This window comes from Salmo trutta, chromosome 21 (assembly GCF_901001165.1).
Source record: "Salmo trutta chromosome 21, fSalTru1.1, whole genome shotgun sequence".
NCBI classification, from domain to species: domain Eukaryota; kingdom Metazoa; phylum Chordata; class Actinopteri; order Salmoniformes; family Salmonidae; genus Salmo; species Salmo trutta.
In genome coordinates, this window is record NC_042977.1 from 17,195,109 (window position 1) to 17,219,114 (window position 24,006).

General features: G+C 48.4%; 1 protein-coding gene across 4 annotated transcripts in view; it reads right to left on the reverse strand.

Annotated features, from left to right (window-relative positions):
- chd7 (chromodomain helicase DNA binding protein 7) overlaps positions 1–24,006 on the reverse strand; it is an 80,107-nt gene that overhangs the window by 15,966 nt on the left and 40,135 nt on the right. For all 4 annotated transcript variants that reach the window (XM_029704575.1, XM_029704572.1, XM_029704573.1 and 1 more), the window contains exons 5-30: positions 23,725–23,853; positions 23,486–23,551; positions 22,304–22,359; positions 21,867–21,981; positions 21,554–21,637; positions 21,198–21,335; positions 20,918–21,039; positions 17,746–17,989; positions 16,641–16,817; positions 16,082–16,324; positions 15,718–15,904; positions 15,314–15,524; positions 14,777–14,972; positions 14,256–14,423; positions 13,847–14,026; positions 13,410–13,520; positions 11,336–11,544; positions 9,598–9,797; positions 8,800–8,962; positions 5,380–5,469; positions 4,597–4,700; positions 2,796–2,925; positions 2,355–2,473; positions 1,712–2,060; positions 1,165–1,373; positions 119–1,006 (exon numbers count right to left, since the gene is read on the reverse strand). In XM_029704575.1, coding sequence (XP_029560435.1) covers positions 119–1,006; positions 1,165–1,373; positions 1,712–2,060; positions 2,355–2,473; positions 2,796–2,925; positions 4,597–4,700; positions 5,380–5,469; positions 8,800–8,962; positions 9,598–9,797; positions 11,336–11,544; positions 13,410–13,520; positions 13,847–14,026; positions 14,256–14,423; positions 14,777–14,972; positions 15,314–15,524; positions 15,718–15,904; positions 16,082–16,324; positions 16,641–16,817; positions 17,746–17,989; positions 20,918–21,039; positions 21,198–21,335; positions 21,554–21,637; positions 21,867–21,981; positions 22,304–22,359; positions 23,486–23,551; positions 23,725–23,853 — 4,888 coding nt within the window. The remainder of the gene's footprint in view (positions 1–118; positions 1,007–1,164; positions 1,374–1,711; positions 2,061–2,354; positions 2,474–2,795; positions 2,926–4,596; positions 4,701–5,379; positions 5,470–8,799; positions 8,963–9,597; positions 9,798–11,335; positions 11,545–13,409; positions 13,521–13,846; positions 14,027–14,255; positions 14,424–14,776; positions 14,973–15,313; positions 15,525–15,717; positions 15,905–16,081; positions 16,325–16,640; positions 16,818–17,745; positions 17,990–20,917; positions 21,040–21,197; positions 21,336–21,553; positions 21,638–21,866; positions 21,982–22,303; positions 22,360–23,485; positions 23,552–23,724; positions 23,854–24,006) is intronic.

Here is a 24,006-nt window from a genome sequence, read left to right on the forward strand (position 1 = left end):
TGTATAGACCTCTACACAGAGACTCACTGTTGATAGTTTGTATGAATTCACACCCTAAAATTGAAATTTTCCTTGAGAAAAGCTTTATTTTAGCAATGGAGTTGGGAGTAAGACATACCTTCAGCTTGAGACGACTTCTCCGACTTGTCGTCTTCCTCCATCTTCTCCTCATCCTCCTCTTCGGGGCCTTTCTCAGCCACTGGATTGGGAGATTTGGCTGGACTCCCTTCTTTCTCCTTCTTGGTTTCTTGGTCTTCTGATGCTTTGGAAGACTCCGGTTTCTCCTGGAATTCCGGATTCTTGGCCTGGTCCCCGACGTCCTCATTGGGAGTGTCGTCTTTCTCAGGTTCGGCCTCCTTGGAAGTCTCTCTGTCAGCATCACCTTTGACCTCCATTTTCTCCTCCTTCAGTTCTTGGTCTTCCTTGTCTTTTAGGTCCTCTCCCTCCTCCTTCGCTTTCTCGTCCTTTAACTCCTTCTTGGGAGAAGCAGCATTCTCTCCCTCCATCTCTTTGTCCTTGCCTTCCTCCTCGTCTGGTTTCTCAGCTTTAGTACATGGAAGGTCGTTGTCACCTTCCTCTTTCACCTGCTTGCCTTCTTCCTCCTCCTCCTGCTCCTCTTTGACATGGGAGGGTTTCTCAGCAGCGGCCTGCTCAGAGGCAGTAGAGGGAGCTCCATCGCGGGGCGGCTGAGGCGCCCCAGCCGATCCCCCCTTGGTGAACTTCCTGTGGGCCTCAAGGAAGCCCAAGGCTGGGTCGTTGAGGATGTGGTAGTCAGTGCGGCTCACGCCGTGCTTGGAGGCACCCAGGAGGAGGTCGCGGTCGTGCCTGCCACAGTCCCACCACTCCGGCAGGTCAGAGCTGGGCTGGCAGAGGCGCAGGCGCTCGCCCAGCAGGGGGTGGGGCAACACCTGCTCGCGGATGCGGCGCAGCAGCTCGATGCGGTAAAGGGTGCGTGATGCGCGCTCCTCCGTGATGGGGTCAATGATCAGGGTGGGGTCTGGGAGCTCTGCCCGACAGAGAGAGAGGGGGGTGAGGAGAGAGGAAAATAGTTGTTAATCAAGTCAGTCTTTCCAGGGAATGATCCTTTGCTTTAGCTTAAGTAAATGTAGGTATGGCTGAAGATGTGTTCAAATACTTTCTGTTATTAAATGTGAGGGCATTTACCTGTGTCGGTCTTGACCTGCATGCGACACACCCGTTTGCACATGGCCACGAAGGAGAAGTAGTACTTCTCCAGGCTCTCGTCAGTCTTCTTGTCCAGACGGGCGAAGGCCCGGAACTGTGTCCAGTCAAAGCGCTGACAGGCCGTGTCATAGATCACGCCAAACGTGGACACCACGCGGTAAAAGTCGGCTTCCTCACGCCTGGTCCACCTGACGAGACACGGAAGGGTTAATCCAACAACTAATGGGACGGAAAGCAATGTATGAGTAGTGTATTGATTAGGAGACTGGAGCATTATGGGTACTGCAGTACATACATCATGTTACAAGTAGTGCTTCTCAAACAAGCACCAAACAATAATACAGGAAGTTGATAGAAACTCTTGACTGTACTTCCTTCTATTCAGCCGGCTAACCAATTGAAATGTTTATTATATACATATTGTTTATGTTGTATAACATATACTAAGTAATCTGTGACGGAAGGGTGCCTTGAAAACATCTAATTAACTCAACCAATGAAATCAAACTATTCAATGTTTCTATACCTTTGACGCCTCTCTTTGAAGAAGGCCCCTCCTTCAGCCAGGAGAGCCGTCGCCTCGGGAATGAACGCTCCGCCCTTGGCCATATAAGGACTGCCCTCTGCCATGAAGGCTCCGCCCTCATGCACGTAGGCCCCTCCACCATCTGTGACCATGGAGATGAGCTGTTCTCGGGGCCGCCGGCGCCGGCGTCCGTCGGGCCGGGCCATGGCCTCCTGGCGGAGCTGCTCTCGTTTGTGCGTGCGCTGGTAGGCAGTGATGAGGCGGCGGAGTCTAGCGGTGAGGGCTGAGGCTGCAGGCCAGTACAGACGACCCGCCCCTCTGCTGCCTGCTCCATTCTCACCTGGTTTAGCTGTGAGGGGGAGGAGAAAAGGGTGGAATATTAGGACTAGGACAAATAAATGTGACTGCATACTGTTGAGATGGTTCTGAAAAGCAACTTTGTTTTCTTTGGGTGTGTACATTGGTGGTTTGATATAAAAATAAATATATACATATTTTGAACAAAGGATTGATGGGTGGTGAATCCTCTTCAGACAGAATGCTAGTAAATAATACATTGTCAAGCTTTTTATTGAATTTATCCCAAAATGGTGGTCAACATAGTGCTACATCATCTGAAAGCAGAGATGGCCGTTCCACTTACATTCACCACTCTCAACGTCCATAGCTTCCTCTTTGTCATCAAGGGGAGAGTTAGTGAAGTCATCCATTTCATCTTTAAAGGGCATGCGGAGAGGCTTGTACTCGGGGTCCTCATCCTCTCTGTACACACAAAGAACCAGGGATGGAGGGATGGAGAGAGAGAAATGAGTTTTGAACTTAAACAGAATCAAACAAAGGAGCAAGGGAAAAAGTGGTAGACAGCCAGGAAGAGAATGAGGGAAATTGGAGATGGGAGGTCAGGGAGGGAAAGGAAGATCAAGTGGAGAGAGGGAGACCGAGAGAGGTCGAAAAACAAACAAATAGGAGGGAGAGACAGGAAGGGAAGATGAGAGTTGGAGGGTGACGGGGACAGGAGGTTGATAAGAAAAAGAGGAGGAGGAAGAGGGAAAAAGAGGTGGTGAATTTTGGCTGAGTGTCTTACCCCTCCGGACCATCTGCCATCATGTCCGCCCCCCTCTGCTCTGCAGCGATGGCCTTGGCGTCAGGCATGCCCACCCGCTCCAAGAAACACAGTGCAGGGTCGGCGCGCACCGAGTTATACTTCTCATAGCCTGGAATGGCGAGCGAGAGAGAGCGAGAGAGCGATTGAGAAAGAAGGAGAAAGCGGGTGAGAGCGGTTGAATTACAGAGTTCTACTTTCCACATCCGGTGAAGAGGAGAGAGGGAGTGGGTGAGAGATGATTGCATTATGACTGGGAAACGACAAGCACTAACTAGGCCTAGAACAAAGCAGACAGTGGAAATATAGGCTACATATACACCTAGGCATTAATCATGATACACAGTAGCAACAAAAAGCAAGAGAAGCAAAATTGAGTTTAAAACCAAATTCCTCATGAAGTTCAGAATCAGAACCACATCCTAAAAACCATCCGTATAAAGAGATGAGAAAAACCAAAACAAGGATAGACCCCAGGGTCCAGATGCAGACAGAGGGCAGTGCCTGTTGTAGCGTGTGTGAGCGCGCGTCTGACTGGGTGTGTGCGTGTGTCAATGTGTGTAAGAAAATTTGTGTGTCTAAGTGTGTGTGTGCTATGCCTGTGTGTATTTGCCCAAGTGTGTGTAGCAGAGAGAAAAGTGCCCGTTGGAGCTTTCCAAGCAGAACAGATTAGAGCCTGCAGATCCCACTGAGCACGGCGGGTGGGAGGAGGGGGAGACAGAGGGGGGAAGAGGCACAGGCTGGAGCCCCCTCAACCGTGCCAGTTTGCAGACCAGACTATCCCCCCTCCCCCACCTCCACTCCTCACGGCCTGTCCCCCCCCCCCCTCCACTCCCGAAAACCCCCACCAGAACATCACATTTCAATTAGGATTTATGCGGTGACACATTGTTCCTAACCGCTGCTGCGCCCCGAGCCAAGCGCTAATCATGAGGGGGTTTATAGGCCATCACTCTTCCCTCTCGCAGCCCTGGAGAGTGTGTGTGCCTGTACAGTGTGTGTACAGTGTGTGTACGGTGTGTGTACCAGACATGTGTGAGGGTTCGGTGTGTGTGTGCACACGCATGCGGGTGTGTGTGAGAGTGGCAGAGAGTGTACGGTGTGTGTACCAGACATGTGTGAGGGTTCGGTGTGTGTGTGCACATGGTGTATGTGCGTGTGTGTGACAGAGGCAGAGTAGCTTCCTACCCCGGCCCCCCAAGTGAATGAGGATTATGATTAACTATAGGCTAGCTCTATTGTTTCCATGTGTGTTTGAGCGCGCGTGCGTGCGGGTTCGCGCGCGTCAGGGCTGAGGCACAGCTCGGATCCATAATTGAATCAGAGAGGGTGGCAATTACGGAGAATAATGACAATTATCCCAAATGAATATGAATATTTATCACCATCAATACAATTGACACTTAAAATCATTACAATTCTGGCTTATCTTGTTTTGCACTGTAACAATACAAAAAAAAGTGGTTAAATCTAAACCAGCTAGCCCATAGCTAAAAGAAAACAAACCTCATGATAAAGTGCATCAACCAACTGTGGTTGATAAAACACTGGATAACCAGGGACTAGATGGAAGCTGCAACAAGTCTGTGTGCACACACACACACACACACCTACCTTCACGGCCCATCTTCTCGGGCTGCTGGACATAGCCATCAATCAATCTCCTGACGTCTCACTGAGCCAGCTGTGCTCCGTGGTCGCTATGGGAACACCAATCAAGCCGAAGCAGCCAGAACTCGGGCGGCGTGCGTGTGCGTGCGAGTACTGGACGGGTGGGGCTTACCGTGTTTGAAGACGCCGATGAGGAGCGATTTGTCTGACTCGCTGTCCCACCAATCAGCAGGGACCTCGGCGTGGAAAGGCTGAGGGATCCAGATATCCATTTCACTGTCGGCCCAGAACAAGGAGAGAGGAAGAGAGAAAGAGGGGAAAACGAATTAACAGGGTCTAAAAATCGGCGCGTGTCCGTATTAGGCCCCATCTCCAGGCATCTGGGAGGAAATATGGTCATTAGCCACGCTGCTGGAACATCTCCACTGTGGCCCAAATGGAACCCCATTTCCTACATTATGCCCTGACCAGAGCCAAAAGTAGTGCATTATATAGGAAATAGGGTGCCATTTAGAAAGCAGCCCGCATCACTAAGGAGACCTAGGCAGAACAGGCCTAACCTTATCACCACTAGCAGCCTGCCCTGATGCCTGCAATGCTATCACCACTAGCAGCCTGCCTGGCCTAATCCAATACAGACACACACAGGCAAGCTGGCACTTATACACAGGCACACACACATACGAGTGAACACACACACACACTAACTGGCACATATATGCGCGCACACACACAATAACAGCATTGTAGCTATTCAGCGAAGAGCCTCAGACGCCATCGACATGGCGTGCACGTTTTCTGCATTATATATGCATGCACATCTGGGTGATGGGGTGAAACGAGGGGAGAGGGAGGGCAGAGAGAGAGTGTGAAGATAAAGCAGGCAGGGGCTTGGGAGTGTTGGAGTGAGAGATAAAGGGACGGAGGGAGGAGACGGAAGGGAGTGGATGCCAACCTTGAGTCTGTTCCCTCTAGGATCCGGTCGGCTTGGTCACCGATGACTTCCTGTCGCAGATAGTAGAGCATACGGACCCTCAGGAGAACTCTGTGTGGGGGGGAGGAGAGCGAGAGAGACAGAAATAGGAAAGAAAGAAAAGGGAAGAGAGGGGGAGGGTAAAGAAAAAGTGAAACTCGGGTCCCGTGCGCCAGCAGCAGTAGCTGGCGAGAGCGGCTAGCTGCGGTGGCGGATCTTTGGCACTGGCCGTTGCCCATCCATCACGCTGCCAGGGCTGATTAGCCACGCCGCGCGCCAGCCCCTGCGCCTGACAGATGGCACCACATAATCGCCCCTGTGTGTGCCGCCTTTCACCCGCTTCCAACAGGTCTGCCTGGCACCTGGCCTGGCGCAGCGCCAGCCACAGCCCAAAAAACCTGGCCGCCACAAAATCTCCCCGACAACAACAGAGTAGAAAGAAGAGTTGTGGCCAAGGAAGGAGGAGGGAAAGTAAATAGGACACTGGCTAGAACTAAACAAAAGGAGTGTGAAAAGTGTGTGTGTGTGTGTGTGTGTGTGTGTGGTGGGGCTAGCTGGAGTGGAGCTATGGAACTCATGTGAAATAGGATTACCGGGGACTAATGTGTGTTCGATTTTTGGGAATTATAAAGAAACCAACTATCAACGGTGTGTTGGCCTGCTTATCTATGACAACATGGTGGTGTGTGAGGAGGGGTTGTGTTTCCGCTAGGGGTTAAAGGTCAGAGGTTAGGGTTGACCAGTGTGTTCGAGACCGATTCAAGGCCGGAGCGAATCGAGTCCAAGTCAAGACCAAGACCGGAGGGGGGCAAGACCGAGTCAAAACCAGCAAAATATGAGTCCAATTCAAGACCATGACTAAAATTGTGCGCTGCCCTATGGAACTCCCAACCACAGCCAGATGTGATACAGCCTGGAATCGAACCAGGGACTGTAGTGACGCCTCTTGCACTGAAATGCAGTGTCTTAGACTGCTGCGCCACTCAGGAGCCTTCAGAAATTGAGAATGATGAAAAATGCATGCTGAGGGAAAATAGAGCCACTCTACAAGTTGTTTCTAACCCAAACACAGCAGGGAACAATGAGGGCCTTCAGAGAATGTCAAATAATAATGTTCTGATTTAATCTCTCCAGTTTTTGTTGGAAAGGAAAGCGTTAACACTGAAGAGGAAAAAAAGATCCAATAAGGATTTTTCTTTGGTGGTTTTTGGGGAGATAAATCTAGCTAGCTAAACTGTATTAGGGAAGCATTTTGGAGTGACAGTGGACATTCAACCAATCACATGTGGATTTTTAATGGGTTGGACCGTTTAACCTAAAATTTACGGAAACTACTTCCTTCGAAAGCCAACAGGTCACTGCGCAATAGCGAGCAGTAGTTTTCCCACGATCTAGCTAGCTTTTGTTGTAGGCTAGTTTGCAGCAGCTGCAGGTGCTACCGAAGAGGATGTTAAGGCTAATTTGTTGGTGAGTGGAACTGTTTTTTTTTTTTTTTTATTGCTGCTCGCAGCCATTTCGTTGAAATAACTTCAGTGTGAAACGTTGTTGCATTTAAACTTTAGTTCACTGGTTACTTTGTGTGCTGATTGTAAAAAAGACATTTGCAATGGGACGTAATAGTTGTACATTTTGATTGGGAAACGCTTAATGGTTGTGTTTTTGTATTCTTATGATTGGGACCTACTGGCTTATTATGTCTGAGTGAATGTGCTGCTTGTCCTTTAACATCATGCTGTGTGTGACTGCTGTCTATCGGCCCTGTGTGTTTTACATAAACTGCACTCTCCTACATATTGCGTCCTGGTATTAGGGTCGCAGTCCTTCCGGCATCATATTGCGTCCTGGTATTAGGGTCGCAGTCCTTCCGGCATCATATTGCGTCCTGGTATTAGGGTCGCAGTCCTTCCGGCATCATATTGCGTCCTGGTATTAGGGTCGCAGTCCTTCCGGCATCATATTGCGTCCTGGTATTAGGGTCGCAGTCCTTCCGGGATCATATTGCGTCCTGGTATTAGGGTCGCAGTCCTTCCGGCATCATATTGCGTCCTGGTATTAGGGTCGCAGTCCTTCCGGCATCATATTGCATCCTGGTATTAGGGTCGCAGTCCTTCCGGCATCATATTGCGTCCTGGTATTAGGGTCGCAGTCCTTCCGGCATCATATTGCATCCTGGTATTAAGGTCGCAGTCCTTCCGGCATCATATTGCGTCCTGGTATTAGGGTCGCAGTCCTTCCGGCATCATATTGCATCCTGGTATTAGGGTCGCAGTCCTTCCGGCATCATATTGCATCCTGGTATTAAGGTCGCAGTCCTTCCAGCATCATATTGCGTCCTGGTATTAGGGTCAGTCCTTCCGGCATCATATTGCGTCCTGGTATTAGGGTCGCAGTCCTTCCAGCATCATATTGCGTCCTGGTATTAGGGTCAGTCCTTCCAGCATCATATTGCATCCTGGTATTAAGGTCGCAGTCCTTCCAGCATCATATTGCGTCCTGGTATTAGGGTCAGTCCTTCCGGCATCATATTGCGTCCTGGTATTAGGGTCAGTCCTTCCGGCATCATATTGCGTCCTGGTATTAGGGTCGCAGTCCTTCCGGCATCATATTGCGTCCTGGTATTAGGGTCGCAGTCCTTCCGGCATCATATTGCGTCCTGGTATTAGGGTCGCCGTCCTTCCGGCATCACGAGGTTGTCTCGCACATCCTTTGACGTGTCACTGTTCTTGCTTTTGGTGATAAGTGTGATCGTGGCGGCGTGTGGTTGTGGGTAGCATTATCCGTGTGGGTGCTATCTATGTGAGTGGTAGGCCAGAAGCTCGGCTCAGTCCTGTTTTATTCAGTTGGGCGCATTAAGTGATGGTATGATTTTTGAGTTCGGTACATGTTGGAAGTTGCCACGTTTCACCACTGAGCAAACATGTCTATAATAGGTATTAAGACTGTTACAACCCCCCCCTCCCCATCACTAATAGTGAGCGCACAACGAGCAAATAATTCCCCTAACTCTTCCCTACTAGCGAAGGAAATTCTGACCAGCGCAACAAAGTTTGAGGATATTTTTCAATGAAAGTAAACAACAGTAATGTTATGAGTCAAGGAGGAGGCCCAGGTTTCAATAGGTGATAAGATACTGTTTTATGAAAGGTGGGTATATACTGCGAAGCAGTTTTACCCGCTGACTGAATGGAAACTGACAATTACTGTTTGAGTTTCTTACGCCAATGGTCTCGGGAAGAAATGGCGAGTCCTCACTGTCCGACACAGAGTTAAAATGTATCCGACAAACATGGGGTCTCGAGACCGGACTCGAGCACAACAACACTGAGCTTGATCAATGGCTAATTTGTTCCTGTGGTGTTTAAAAAACGACAGTGTTGAGGTTAGGATTTGGGGGTGACTTACTTATTACAGTGGTGTTTGAGGTGTCTCTTGTAGCTGTCCTCCTGCAGTAGCAGGTCAGGGTTACAGCTGGCCAGCCACTCTGCCCTGGGGAGCTGGGGAGGGGCAGGCAGGGCTGGTTTCCCCTTCTTCCCCTTACGACCCCGTGGTACTGGAGTAGACAGACCTGCAGGAGGGGGGGGGGGGGGGAGAAGAATCACAACAACAACAGTCAGAGACATTACAATTTAGAGTAATAGATTCATTATGTCTCATTGAGATCCCTTTATAAGAGACACCTGGTTTGGACAAGTCTAGTACCAGCAAGGATTTGATCAATTATTACAATTATTTATTTGAAATGGCCATCTGCAAACTATAATTGATAATTGAAATAGCAAGGAATTGGGCTAATTCCATGGTTCTTGTAACCAAATCAGATCCCAGTTTGCTTAGGCGGGAAACCAATGAGGATCAAGGTCAAATAAGTCATGTAAAGTCAGACTGAACCAGTTTGAGCCGGTTCTAGTCCAGCGCTAAACCTGACAAAGCATAAGGTTAAAGCAAGGTCATGTCAGGAGGAGTTGTGGCGGTGAGGGGTTGAGTGAGCGAGCGAGGGACGTTAGTGGTGGTACTGTGAAAAATCCTATTGGAATTCAACGTATGTTTATTCACTCTAGTCCTAATGGGGGATATTGGGCAGGTCTTAAAGAGCAGTTGGTGAAGTTGCTACTGTGAGAAAGTGGAAAGGTGGGGGTGTGTTCGTTAAGTTTTTGGTTAAGCTACGGTAATGCTGCAGTAAGGGTGCGTAGGGATACGTACCGGAGTGGTTGGTGAGCGTGCGGCTCTGTCCGTCCTCGGTGGGCGTGATGAGGTCCCAGATGAAGCTCTTGATGTTCTCGTCGCCACGGTAGTGCAGCAGGCAGTAGGCCAGCAGGGCGCGGCAGATGGTCTCCACGTCTTGCTCCCGCAGGGGCCGCTTGAAACGCCCGTGGGACAGGATGTCTCCCCAGCGACCCCACCTAGCACGGAGGGAACGGGGGGGGAGATCGTCACAGAGAGAGGGGAAGATAAAGGGAGGGGAGAGATAGAAAATTATAACGGAGAGGGGGGGAGAAAACAAGACGAAGGAAATAAGAAAAGAGGAAAAGAAGAACGAAGGAACGAAGCGAGGAGAGAGAGAGAGAGAGAGGGGGAGGAGAAAGAGAGATGAGAATTATTTAGTCAGTGTCTCAAGTATTATCATTTATCCCGATGACTCACATTTACAGCCTGGAGCTGGAAGGTTTTATATTTCCATATTCCTCCCCCCACCCACCCAAACTACTACAGTAAGGTTGAGGGGTGGGTATGACTGGGGCGGTGTTGTCTGGCTCTCTGCCTTTCAACCAGGGTCCAATGTCACACCGCGATCTGATTCTGTGACCCCGTTCGCTGATGACCGCACACGCAACCGACAGCACATCTCACTACCGCGGGTGACCCAGAGTAGATTTCTACTTGTGACAACCGAGCGAAGACTCTCGTCTCGCCCCAAAACGTTTCTACGCGGCGGTGAGATAACCCCACTGACACCCAGACGATAGGAGTGCGTTTGTGGGTCGAGGGAGGCTGGGGCTGGTCTATGGAGGGAGATACGGCGATGGAGGGAGTCAATGGCAGTAGCGTCAGTTGAAATGAGTCCTCTCAGACGTGATGGCTCTAATTTGCCCTACAGCCCCGGGGTCTAGACAGTACAGTTGACTCGGTCGCATGTGAAAAACAAACCCCACTGCTGGTCAGACGTGGTGAGTGCATGCAGCCAGCCGTGATCTCTCCCTGCGGAGGGCAGCCGGGCACGGCGACTAATGAGTGTGTGTGTGTTTATACGTAAGTGCTGGGACATTGTGTGCGATGTAGGTGCTGGTTGGTTAGTTCACTGTGTGTTGGGTCATTATAGGAGTGCACGCAAGATCGATCTGGGCTCGTGTGTGTGTGTGTGTGTGTGTAAGTATACAGGCATGTTTAATGGCCCCTTGAGTGTGGGAGCCTCAGATGGCTAAGTGTTAAATTACTCTACATGGGAGTGTGCAAGCATTAGCGCTCCGTGGGCGTCATTTCCCCCCAGACCACCGCAGCATGACCAGACCAGTCGCTTGCGATTGGTGTTTAGGCAAGCACATATCCTCAACCTCCTGAGCCTACAAAGGAGGGAAAGGAAAGATGAGATAGGTGCCCTGGAAGCCAGAGAAGATATGACATCTCTCAGGAATCAGGTGGACTTCCTGACCGAGAAGAAGTAAATGTGAAAGGATTGGATGAGTGATAATCAAGGGCTGTGGTAATATCCCTCTAGTGTGTTTGATTAATTTCTTACATCCACCTAACGGTCTGTAGTGTCTAGCTGTAGATATTGACCACTACGGTGAAAATCTTTTACCGAATCGCAAAATAAATAAAAATATTACATTCTTTCAGATCTATCAAGGGTATGTAGGGTTAGCCTTCCAAAGGGACTTGGGGCTTGAGAACAGTCAACCCTTCCCTAACAAGTTTCTAAGTCTTTCAGATGTCCACTCACCCATAAACCAGGAGGTTCTTCTCCACCCTGAAGCACTCGCTGCGGGGGTACCCTTGGGCTCGGTCCTGTGGCCGCCTGGGTTTGGTCAAGGGCTTCTCGTTCTCGCCGTCGCTCTCCAGCTCAGAGAACTCCGCCAACTCGTCCTCCTTCATTGAGCTGTAGTGGCGTGTCTGCTTCCGTACCCTCGGAGTGTCAATCACCAGGGTGTTCTAAGAAAATTGTTAGTTAAATCCCACAAAATGAAATTATGTCAACACCCCCCAACCACATTTCCCTCCCTGTTAAAATGCTCAAAACAGGTAGCATGTTGTTATTATTGACCTTATTACCAGTTTCTCTGCTGATAGAGATCGATATATTAGGTACAGTACAAGTCAAAAGTTTGGACACCTACTCATTCAAGGGTTTTTCTTTATTTTTATTATAATAATAGAAGACATCAAAACTATGAAACACACATGGAATCATGCATTAACCCCCCAAAAATGTTAAATCAAAATATATTTGAGATTCTTCAAAGTAGCCACTCTTTGCTTTGACAGCTTTGTACACTCTTGGCATTCTCTCAACCAGCTTCGCCTGGAATGCTTTTCCAACAGTCTTGAAGGAGTTTCCACATATGCTGAGAACTTGTTAGCTAAACTCCAAGCGGGCTGTCGTGCCTTTTACTGAGGAGTGGCTTCCGTCTGGCCACACTACCATAAAGGCCTGATTGGTGGAGTGCTGCTGAGATGGCTGTCCTTCTGGAAGGTTCTCCCATCTCCACAGAGGAACTCTGTCAGAGTGACCATCGGGTTCTTGGTCACCTCCCTGACCAAGGCCCATCTCCCCCGATTCCCCAGTTTGGTCGGTGGGCCAGCTCCAGAAAAAGTCTTGGTGGTTCCAAACTTCTTCCATTTCAGAATAATGGAGGCCACTGTGTCTTGGGGACCTTTTTTTGTTTCCCTTCCGCAGATCTGTGCCTCGACACAATCCTGTCTCGGAGCTCTACAGACAATTCCTTCGACCTCACGGCTTGGTTTTTGCTCTGACATGCACTGTCAACTGTGGGACCTTATAGACAGGCGTGTGCCTTCACAAATCATGTCCAATTAATTGAATTTACCACAGGTGGACTCCAATCAATCATCTCACGGATGATAAATGGAAATGGGATGCACCTGAGCTCAATTTAGAGTCTCATAGCAACACATCTGAATACTTATGTAAATAAGGTATGTTTGACATTTTTAAATTTGCAACAATTTCTAAAAACCTGTTTTTGCTTTGTCATTATTGGGTATTGTGTGTAGATTGATGATTTTTATTTATTTAATCCATTCAAGAACCAGGCTGTAATGTAACAACATTTGGAAAAAGTCAAGGGGTCTGAATAGTTTCCAAAAGCATTGTATACACACACATATATAAAAACTCATCCAGGGTGACTTGGAGATGACACGTCTGTTTATGCGGCTGGATTAAGTGCTATACTCTAGGGCCCTTGAGGAGAGGGAGGAGAAGAGAGCAAGAGCGGTGTGGGGTAGAGGCGGCGAGGAGAGAAAAGGACTTGCTCTCTAGACTGACTAAGTGATGTCTCTGTTCCCCTCCGGCAGCAGCATAAGCTGCTTACTGCCTCTGGGTCCACCGAAGAGGGGAATGCGGGGTAATTAAGGAATAGAAAGAGATTCCCACAGCCACCGTTTTAAATGAGCTTGACTTAGCCCAGTTATGACTGGGGCGCCACGCATGGCTAGCCTGGGGGTAATAAGCCATATTAATTAACGCTTTAGATTAGTGTATGTATGAGGGAGATAATACTATTGAGCTCCGATACTTTAGCATGTGGTGTCTAAAGGAAGGGGAAACACTGGTGTGACCACCCCGGGCTGGGTTTCTCCCATTCCCATAGTAAATACTGCAACTGAGAAGTCAGCCACAGATGCCAAACTGTCATCGGAAATCGGTAGCCTCACTGTCCTCAAGTAGCCGGTTACTGTACAGTCCTTGAGACAGATACTGACCAAGCTAAGTCTCTGCTCCCTAGGTCACCCGTCACACTACATTTCCCACAATTCCATTTCCTGAGGCTCACCCGTCCATTGATGGCATCCATGTCGAGCTCCGCCTTCTTGGCCCACTTCTGCCAGAAGTCCGGGTCCTCCAGGGAAATGTCCGTCCTGTTTCCAGCGGCCACGAAGCTCGCCTGGGGAGAAAGGGAAAAGGAGAAACGGTCCCAGCAGCGAATCTCCTGAATGCATTTTCTCCACCTTCTAATCAAATGACACTTTTGATCTCAAAGAAGTGCTGCTGGGTTAGCTCCCACTGACACTGCACAGCTTGGTTCTGAACGAGCCTGGCTCTCTAGTGTTAATGACCATAGAAATAGAATTACTAGAATGGGGCGTCGGTCCACCCAGACCCATAGACTTGAAAGGGCAAATCTGTTCTAGTAATTCAATTCCTATGGTAATGACTAGCGAATTGAACGAGGGAGCTAAGAATACATAGGAAACAGAGTATTGAAGCTACCTTGGCGAAGGTAGACCCCTTGCCCTCGGACTCAATGGTGATGGTCTGGGTTCGTCTCTGGAGGATCTGGTCAATGTCTTCCTCACAAAACTTCGAGCCCTCGTCCTCCTCGTCCATCAGAGCTCCGTAAGCTCCTTTGCGGAGGAGGTCCTCCACTTCCTTCTTAGACAGTTGCTGCACCTGAGGTAGTCGAGTACATTTGAGGGTTTAGATCACGGAGCTCGGCACATCAACAGAAGTTCACCTTTATTAAGACAATGAAGTACGGTTGAGAAGACCCTCTTTCCAAAAAGACAGGTGATCAACCTTCACTGTTCTATTGCTGCACATAGAACTTAGAGAGACTAACAAGATGTCCTCAAGCCTGGTCTTGCTATTTGACTGTGTGAGAACTATATGCGTTTCGTACCCCATTGGCTGCGTTCTCTCGGCCACTCATGGATTGCAGCACAGCTTTGTCAAGGCCCAGCTTGAGGCTGGCCTTGTCAAACATCTCCCTCTCATAGGAGTTCCTGGTGATCAGTCTGTAGATCTTCACTGCCTTACTCTGGCCAATCCTGTGGCATCTGGCTTGGGCCTGAGAGAGAGGAAAAGAGAAAGAGGTATGGAGAAAAAAAAAAACATGCTTCTTAGATTCCAAAAAGCATAGATCAACTGATAAAACGAAGTCATGGAGCGGTGTACCGGTGTGATAACATCTTGTCTGCCCTGTTTTGGAATGTTCACTCGTCTGTGCCCTGTTTGTTTAATTTACAAACCTGTGTACTGCATTTTGACTAGTGTCTGTCTACTGTATTTTAACAGCACTGTATTGACCTGTGCAGTTATTTGAGTTGTGACCACAGTATTTTCAAAGATTCCAAAAAATTGCATCTTCAACTATCAAACTAAGTAGTGAGACTATTTCCAAGTCCAGCCCAGTCTTCATACCTGTAAGTCATTCTGGGGGTTCCAGTCCGAGTCAAAGATGATGCAGGTGTCTGCAGCAGTCAGGTTGATGCCCAGGCCTCCGGCCCGGGTACACAGCAGGAAGACAAAGCGGTCAGAGTCCGGTCGAGAGAAGCGGTCGATCGCAGCCTGCCGGAGGTTACCCCTCACGCGGCCGTCAATACGCTCGTACGGGTACCTAGTCGGACGGAGACGGTCATGGTCAGCTTCAACAGTCTTACTAAAACAACCCACGTGTGTATGTACGTATATGTATAGCATGAAATATGATGTTCAAATGAATCAACTATTCAAAGACAAACACAGCCAACATTGAGAGAGAAATTTATATATATATATATATATATATATATATATATATATATATATATATATATATATATATATATATATATATATATATATATATATATTTTTAAAAAAAAAATCGGCTAGCAGGCTGCATCTGGCACACGGGCCACCAGTTTCAGACCCCTGGGTTAAGGGATTGAAGAGAACATCTAAAACGGTCAGTCTCACCGTTTCTGGATGAGGTAGTCCTCCAGGATGTCCAGGCAGCGCACCATCTGGGAGAAGACGAGGACCCTGTGTCCCCCGGCCTTCAGCTTGGGCAGCAGCTTGTCGATCAGCACCAGCTTGCCTGCCGCCTGGATCATGGCCTGCAGGTGGAACTGGGCCATCTCGGCGTGGTGGTTCTCGCGGAAGTCCTCCAGTATCTTCTCCTCTGCACCTAGAACATAAGAGGCCACGCATCAGAATCATTCAAAGCAGCATGACTAAATCCAGTCAGTTCACAAACAAACCCAAGCCAAGCAGGTGGGGCACAGGGACACCAAATCAACATCCAGAGGGTCCAAAATAAACACATTCTTAGCTGAACGATTTTAGAATGAGTGTGATCTGCATTAGTGTGTGTTCAGTACCGTTGATGAGGTAGGGGTGGTTGCAGCACTTCCTCAGCTCCATCATGGTGTTGAGCAGGTTGGGGACCTGAGCCCCTCCGCCTCCCCATGCACCACCACCACCTCCCGGTCCTCCTTTAGACAGAAAGGAGAAGTTCTTCTCCAGGATGGCCCGGTAGTACTTCTTCTGGATGTTGGTCAGCTCCACCTGAGAACAGGGGATAGGAACAAAATCAGTCAGCAAGACTCCTCATAATACGGCAGTAGTAATCTAACAGAAAAGGTAAGATGGCTTGCACGTTGCAAGAATTGACGTTAACATAATTCCATTCACGCACAGGAAAATCTCACTATTTGGCCATGAGAAACACACAGTCAAACACACCTCGATGATGGTCTCCTCCTTGGGGGCCAGGTTCTTCTCCACATCCTCCTTGAGACGACGCAGCATCATGGGCTTCAGGATGGCCTGCAGCTTCTGGACCTGCTCCTCAGTCTTGAGGTCTCCAAACTCCTGCATGAAGGTGTTCTCTGAGGGGAAGCGTTCAGGCTCCAGGAAGTTGAGCAGACTGAAGAGCTCCTCCACAGTGTTCTGCAAGGGCGTTCCGGTCAGCAGCACCTTGTGCTCCTTCACAGGGGGAAGGGGGGGGGGGGGGGTATTTAGTCATTACTGTACTTATTTAAAGACCTACTGGAAGGAACTATGTTTTTTATTACTCCTGTGATAGGAGAGGAGGAAGGCAGAAACATATTGTCCCATTAATGTCCATGAAATATTAGCATTTCATCAATAAGTTGCTTATTTTCCAACAGGTCCAAAGGCAAGTAGTCTTTCAAAAAAATGACCACACATTGTATTCACATTTGGTTGTATTGCGCATTTTTTTTGAATTGTCAAATAAATCAAACATCTCAACTAGACATTTCTCTCCGTTTCAACTCACCATGTCCATCATCTTGAGTCCCTCGAGCAGTTTGCAGTTCCTGTTTTTGAGGCGGTGAGCCTCGTCAATGACCACACAGCGCCACGGGACGCTGCGCAGCTCCGGGCAGTCCGTCAGGATCATCTCAAACGTGGTGATGACGGCATGAAATTTGTACGCTCCCTTTATCACACGACCCTGAGGACGGAGGGAGAACAGAGCGAGGGAGAGAAAGGAGTGTTATGGTGAAGAGTAGATTTTCCTGACCACGCGACTCAATCTGGGAACACTCAGGACCCTGGTTATAGGATGACATGGTCTGCCGAGGTACTGGTGGTCTGGAGGAACTGGTGGTCCGTGGCGGTACTGCAGATGTTCCGCAAATTTGATTATGAATTGGTCATTTTTTTTGTTGCCAAAAATAACAGTTGGGAGTACTAATGGTATTATAATTAATTTTACGTTACTTTTCACAATGCTAATTGTAATAACAATAAATAATAGGCCTTTAATGTGTTACATCTACCGATAAAATTGACTCAATTTGGTCGGCAAGATACTTTGGTACAAATTCCAGAACTCTGCGAATAGTGGTCCTCAAGAACTTTCGACAGGGATTTGGTGTTCACCGGATCAGAAAAGATTAGGAACCGCTGGGTTAACACATTTAAAATGGTTATTGGAGTAGGTTACGGTCACATTTCAGTCACTGTAGTCTTTATTTGGTCTGGTAAGGTCAGTGTGGCTCTCTGGATAATGAGGTTAAGTACCTGACCGTCTATCTAAAAGTGCTTACTGTGGGATTATTCTTAGATTAGGGTGAAGAGCCTACTGTACCGTACTATAGTCTCATTTAGGCCTAAGCGTCTTTTGAGGTCATGTTTGTTATGCAATGCTAAAGTTATGATAGAATAAGGTCATGGTGTGCTTGGGATTATCGTTACGGTCATGTTATTATTATTAAGGTCATGTTACCTGTGCGTCTGGCCTTGATGGTCATGTTACGGTCAGGTTAAATTACGGTATGGTCACGCATATGCGCCGCAGGAGTTAATCTGGATGGTCTTATAGTTGTGCTGTGGTTAGGTCATGGTTACAGTACGGCCACGTTACGGTCAAGACGTACCTGCGCGTCACGGTAGTTCATTTCGTAGGCCTGGATGGTCTTGCGGCTGGCCTGGCTGCCATGGTAGACGATCACGTTGAGTTCGGTCCAGGTGCGGAACTCCCTCTCCCAGTTTGGAATGGTGGAGAGGGGGGCGATGACCAGGAAGGGCCCGTGGATCCCCTTCAGGTAGATCTCATAGAGGAATGTGATGGACTGGATGGTCTTGCCCAGGCCCATTTCATCTGCTAGGATGCAGTTCCGTCTGGGAGGGGGAGAAACATAATATGAACATGATGAAAGGGAGTTCTCAGTCACTGTTAGCGGTAGCGAGTTCTCAGTCACTGTTAGCGGTAGCGAGTTCTCAGTCACTGTTAGCGGTAGCGAGTTCTCAGTCACTGTTAGCGGTAGCGAGTTCTCAGTCACTGTTAGCGGTAGCGAGTTCTCAGTCACTGTTAGCGGTAGCGAGTTCTCAGTCACTGTTAGCGGTAGCGAGTTCCTCAGTCACTGTTAGCGGATAGCGAGTTCTCAGTCACTGTTAGCGGTAGCGAGTTCTCAGTCACTGTTAGCGGTAGCGAGTTCTCAGTCACTGTTAGCGGTAGCGAGTTCTCAGTCACTGTTAGCGGTAGCGAGTTCAGTCACTGTTAGCGGTAGCGAGTTCAGTCACTGTTAGCGGTAGCGAGTTCAGTCACTGTTAGCGGTAGCGAGTTCAGTCACTATTAGCGGTAGCGAGTTCAGTCACTATTAGCGGTAGCGAGTTCAGTCACTATTAGCGGTAGCGAGTTCAGTCACTATTAAGCGGTAGCGAGTTCAGTCACTATTAGCGTAGCGAGTTCAGTCACTATTAGCGGTAGCGAGTTCAGTCACTATTAGCGGTAGCGAGTTCAGTCACTATTAGCGGTAGCGAGTTCAGTCACTATTAGCGGTAGCGAGTTCAGTCACTATTAGCGGTATTAGCGGTAGCGAGTCAGTCACTATTAGCGGTAGCGAGTTCAGTCACTATTAGCGGTAGCGAGTTCAGTCACTATTAGCGGTAGCGAGTTCAGTCACTATTAGCGGTAGCGAGTTCAGTCACTATTAGCGGTAGCGAGTTCAGTCACTATTAGCGGTAGCGAGTTCAGTCACTATTAGCGGTAGCGAGTTCAGTCACTATTAGCGGTAGCGAGTTCAGTCACTATTAGCGGTAGCGAGTTCAGTCACTATTAGCGGTAGCGAGTTCAGTCACTATTAGCGGTAGCGAGTTCAGTCACTATTAGCGGTAGCGAGTTCAGTCACTATTAGCGGTAGCGAGTTCAGTCACTATTAGCGGTAGCGAGTTGTCTAAATGTGCAGTTAGGAGGAAAGAAAGGAGAGAAAACAATGCAATGAATGAGATGTAACCGAAATAGCATCTCAAATGACACGCTATTGACTATATAGTGCCTTATCTTTGGCCAAGTAGTCCACTATATGGGCAATAGTGTGTCCTTAACTCTGTTCACTCCATTAGTGAGTGAGTAATCTAATGAACAGTTAAGCTAACCCGGTTAGGGCAGATCAATGACATTCAAATTAAGAAGTGTGTGGAAGCTTTTCTATAGAGTGTTATACTGATATATTGGGGTAGGCAGGCTACACTGGTGACGGGTTTGTCTGTGTGTGTGTGTGTGTGTGTGTGTCTTGTGCAGCAGCGGTAGATCACACATTAATGATTAGTGTGAGAAAAGCACAGCTTGGGTACACACATGTCCCTATAACACATGGGTTGGAGGACACCCTATGGGGAATGGATGTGTTGATTGTATTCACGCATGTTCGGTGACATGTTTAAGTATTATCCATGCGAATGTGTTGGATAAACATAGCATCTACACTACATGACCAAAAGTATGTGGACACCTGTTTGTCAAAAATCTCATTCCAAAAATGTTGGCCATTGATATGGAGTTGGTCCCCCCTTTGCTGCTATAACAGCCTTCACTCTTCTGGGAAGGCTTTCCACTAGATGTTGGAACATTGCTACGGAGACTTGCTTCCATTCAGCCACAAGAGCATTAGTGAGGTCGGGCACTGATGTTGAGCGATAAGGTCCGGCACGCAGTCAGCATTTGAATTCATCCCAAAGGTGTTTGATGGGGTTGAGGTCAGGGCTCTGTGCAGGCCAGTCAAGTTCTTCCACACAGATCTTGACAAATTATTTCTGTATGGACCTTGCTTTTTGCACAGGGGCATTGTCATGCTGAAACAGGAAAGGGCCTTCCCCAAACTGTTGCCACAAAGTTGGAAGCACAGAATTGTCTAGAATGTCATTAAATTCTGTAGTGTAAAAAATTTCCCTTCACTAGAACTTAGGGGCCTAGCCTGAACCATGAAACACAGACCCAGCCCATTATTCCTCCTCCACAAAACTTTACAGCTGGCACTATGCATTGCGGCAGGTAGTGTTCACCTGGCATCCACCAAACCCAGATTCATCCGTTGGACTGCCAGATGGGGAAGTGTGATTCATCACTCCAGAAAACACGTTTCCACTGCTCCAGAGTCCAATGGCGGCGAGCTTTACACCACTCCAGCTGACGTTTGGCATGGCGCATGGTGATCTTAGGCTTGTGCGCGGCTGCTCAGCCATGGAAACTCTGTAGCGAGTGTTGCAACCAAGGACAGACAATTTTCACGCTCTACGTGCTTCAGCACTCGGCAGTTCCGCTCTGTGAGCTTGTGTGGCCTACCACTTCGCGGCTGAGCCGATGTTGCTCCAAGATGTTCCCACTTCACAATAACAGCACTTATAGTTGAGTGGGGCAGCTCAAGCAAGGCAGAAATTTGACAAACTGCCTTGTTGAAAAAGTGGCATCCTATGACGATGCCACATTGAAAGTCACTGAGCTCTTCAGTAAGGATTTTCTATTGCCATTGTGTGTCTATGGAGATTGCATGGCTGTGTCCTCGATTTTATACACCTGTGAGCAACTGGTGTGGGTGAAATCGCCAAATCCACTAATTTGAAGGGATGTCCACATACTCAATTACACAGACACTATATATACACACAAAGTATTTGTTATTGAGTACCTGTGGGTTTTTTAATTTAAATCACATATTAGCCTCGATATCATACTACTGTTAAATAATAAACATGTTGTATAATAGTGGTTCCCACAGATACATCATACACCTTAGCACACACAGAGAGCGTTATAGTACTTCTCCTTACGTATTGTACCAGTTGAAGAGCAGCCAGTTCACTCCCTCCAGCTGGTATTCCCTGAGTGCGTTGTCGTTTTTATAATCCCTGGAACTCTCGGATTTCTGCCAGCCGTCAGTGGGAGGTCGCTCCTGTTTCAAATAAAAGCCTGCCGTTAGTGGTTTCCGTGCGACTGCAGGAGCGTGGCCTTGCTGGCTCCGAGTTAAAGGGCCGGGGCCATAAAAAAATGTAAGAAAAAGGTAGCAGGAGAGTCTGTAGAGTGGAAGTGTGTGGAGGTTTTTATACTCACCACGCGCTTGGTCTCGGGCTGGCGGGCCGCCACGGCCTCGTACTCCTCGATCTTGGCCAGGTCGATGTCGGCCTTCAGCTCCCACGTGCTGTCCTCATAGGGCAGGGAGCACCACTTCACCAGGTACAGGTTGACAGGCTGGGAAAAGAGGGGAGGCAGAGAGAGGGTTAGTGAGTCTTTCTGTGACTCCAAGATGAAAGGAAAGGGCAACCGACGTTTGGTCTGAACTTAAAAGGAACGTTCATCCAATGAACTTCAAAACAAGGATAAGTCAAGGACATAACCAAACCTATCCAAGTTTGGAGGTCATTTAAAGGCCATAGAGAACAGGTAGAAAAGAAAGAGAAGGAACAAACCTCGCCGTTCTCATCTGTGCTCTCCGACTCGTCCAGGACCCGGTCCACCTCAACATAGTCAGGGTTGAAAGGCTCGTCATCCATCTGCATGAGGGAGGGAAGGAGGTTAGCTTCTGACCATTATAATGGCAGATGAAGATAGCAGGAAGAGTGAAGAGCACAGAAAGTCCAACATTCACCCAACCAAATAACCTTAGGTTATTGAATCCTCTGAAGTTGAAAGTGGGAGGAAAGAAACCGATTGTACGACACGTGTCAAAACTGACACAAAATGGCAGCCAAACAGCGGGGAAGATAAAGGTGCGGGACTGACCTCTGTCACGAAGGTGGCGAGAGCCTGCTTGGCCCTGAACCGCTTGACCTTCTGGTGGATCCTTTTGTCCTTCTCCAGCTCCTCCAGATCTGCCCAGCGACAGTGCAGGTAGGAGCTACACAGAGAGAGAGAAATACACAGTCACACACACACACACACACACAATAACAAACACCATAACAGACATGCCATGATATACACACACCATATACCAGAAACACACCCTACCAAAAATGCGCTAATCTAGAGAATTATAGCATTATATTATAATCTTAATCCAAACGGTAGTCCTGTGGTTTACAGAGCGTGTATTAGATTACACGTTTTATTACGATGCCATTTATCCACCATTTCCCCCCCCAAAAGCTTGAGGTAATCAAATGACACGGTGAACTAAGGCCCCTGTATCGTAGTGTGTCGGTACTTTGGTCACTCACAAACTCTTGAACTTCACATAGAATTCTTCCACTTCCATTTCCTCTCCCGATTCCATCTGTGAAAAAACAACCAAGATGTAAATATCTGTGTCAGCTGTTGTGGATTACAGTTGGGAGATAGGAGTGTGAGTTTTGGGTTAGGATGCAAAGTTTGTCCTTGAGCGTGTTTCGCTGATTAAAAAGAAATCTAAATCCAGGCCACCGTTTTCTCTAACAAAGTAGTCAAGTCTAACAATTGTATCTCGGTACAGAGTTCTCTCTGTACTGTAGTGGAGAAGAGAACTGACAATAGCCCAGCCCCCCCCACCCATTAAAGACCAACCATCTCTACTGTGCGGTGCTGAGGATGACTCATGAATCACTTCTATGCACACACAGCCACACTACACGCACACGCGCACACGGTTCCATTCACAGAGAGCTGACCCGGGGCCTGGCTTCCTGCCAAAACCACAGTGCTACGACAGACGCCAAACTAGCATTTCCTCAGGCAGGGTGTGTGCGTGCAAGGTGGGGGGGTAACCCATTCGCAGCTGCCTTACTTCGAGTCCCAGCCGCCAGCCAGCCTGCACGAGTGTTCGTATTGTTTTTGGCAGAGGTGAACTAAGCTTTGTTTTGGAGCAGCTTTTGAAATGGAATGAAGAAACACACACCCTGAAGACAGACAGACACACACACAACTCCCTAACACACACACCCTGTCTGGAGTGTAATGTACCATATAAAACCAGCCGGTCTTGCGGGAACACAAAGCGCTAGACAGCGCTTCTCGTTTTCTCATCCCTTATACTTCAACTCCCTACACTGCTGCTACTGGAGGAGTACAGCGTTGCCCCTTCACTGCCAACAAGGGATACAGTCACAATGAAGTATCTAGACTTTAATGTAAAAAAGAAACTCAAGGCTCATGTCAACTCCCCAGCTGCGAATGTCTGGTCTAATCAAATTACTAGTCCAACCCAAAAGTCAAGAGACCCAAGTCCACACAACTCTAACAGGCTTCATTCCAGACCACTGCTAGACTGGTCTACGAAGCAGCTGTCAAGGAGGGAGGATGAGTGTGTGCAGAATCTGTTTGGAGCTGGTCGAGCAGCGGTTGTTAAGATGACGCCAGGGCAGGGGTGCTGGTACCCTTTCTCTCCAGAGACGCAGCTGTCAGTAATGTGTGCGTGCGCGCCTCACCTCTTTCTTCCCCATGCGCATGGCCATGATCTTCTCCACCACAGGCCCCTCCGTCTCCACCACCTCCTACAGTCACACAGATGGAACAACGTTAGCAGTCCTAAGTAATGAGGGCAGCACAAATCTATCCGCAGACAATACAAAAAGACGATCTGACACACTTTGGCCCTCAGTCTGACAAGCTCTTTCTGACACGCACACGCCAGAGCACCTCGCTCCGCCTTTCTGTTGGTGCTGACCTGCTGTTCAGAGTTGTTGGAGGGGGACTTGGGAGCCGGGGAGTCTCCATCATGGTCCTCATCCGAGATCCTGAATTCCAGTTCCTCGGTGTAGCGCTTTCTCTTAACCTGACGACTGGAGCGACGCTTCTATAGAGCGAGAGAGAGACGGGTGAGGACAGAGAGAAGGACGAGAGAGAGAGGAAGGTGATAAGTGAACAGTTGTACTTTACAGTACAGCGCTAGTCCGACAATCCAGAATAACCATAACAGAAATGTTAATCCCAGCAGGATTTAGAATAT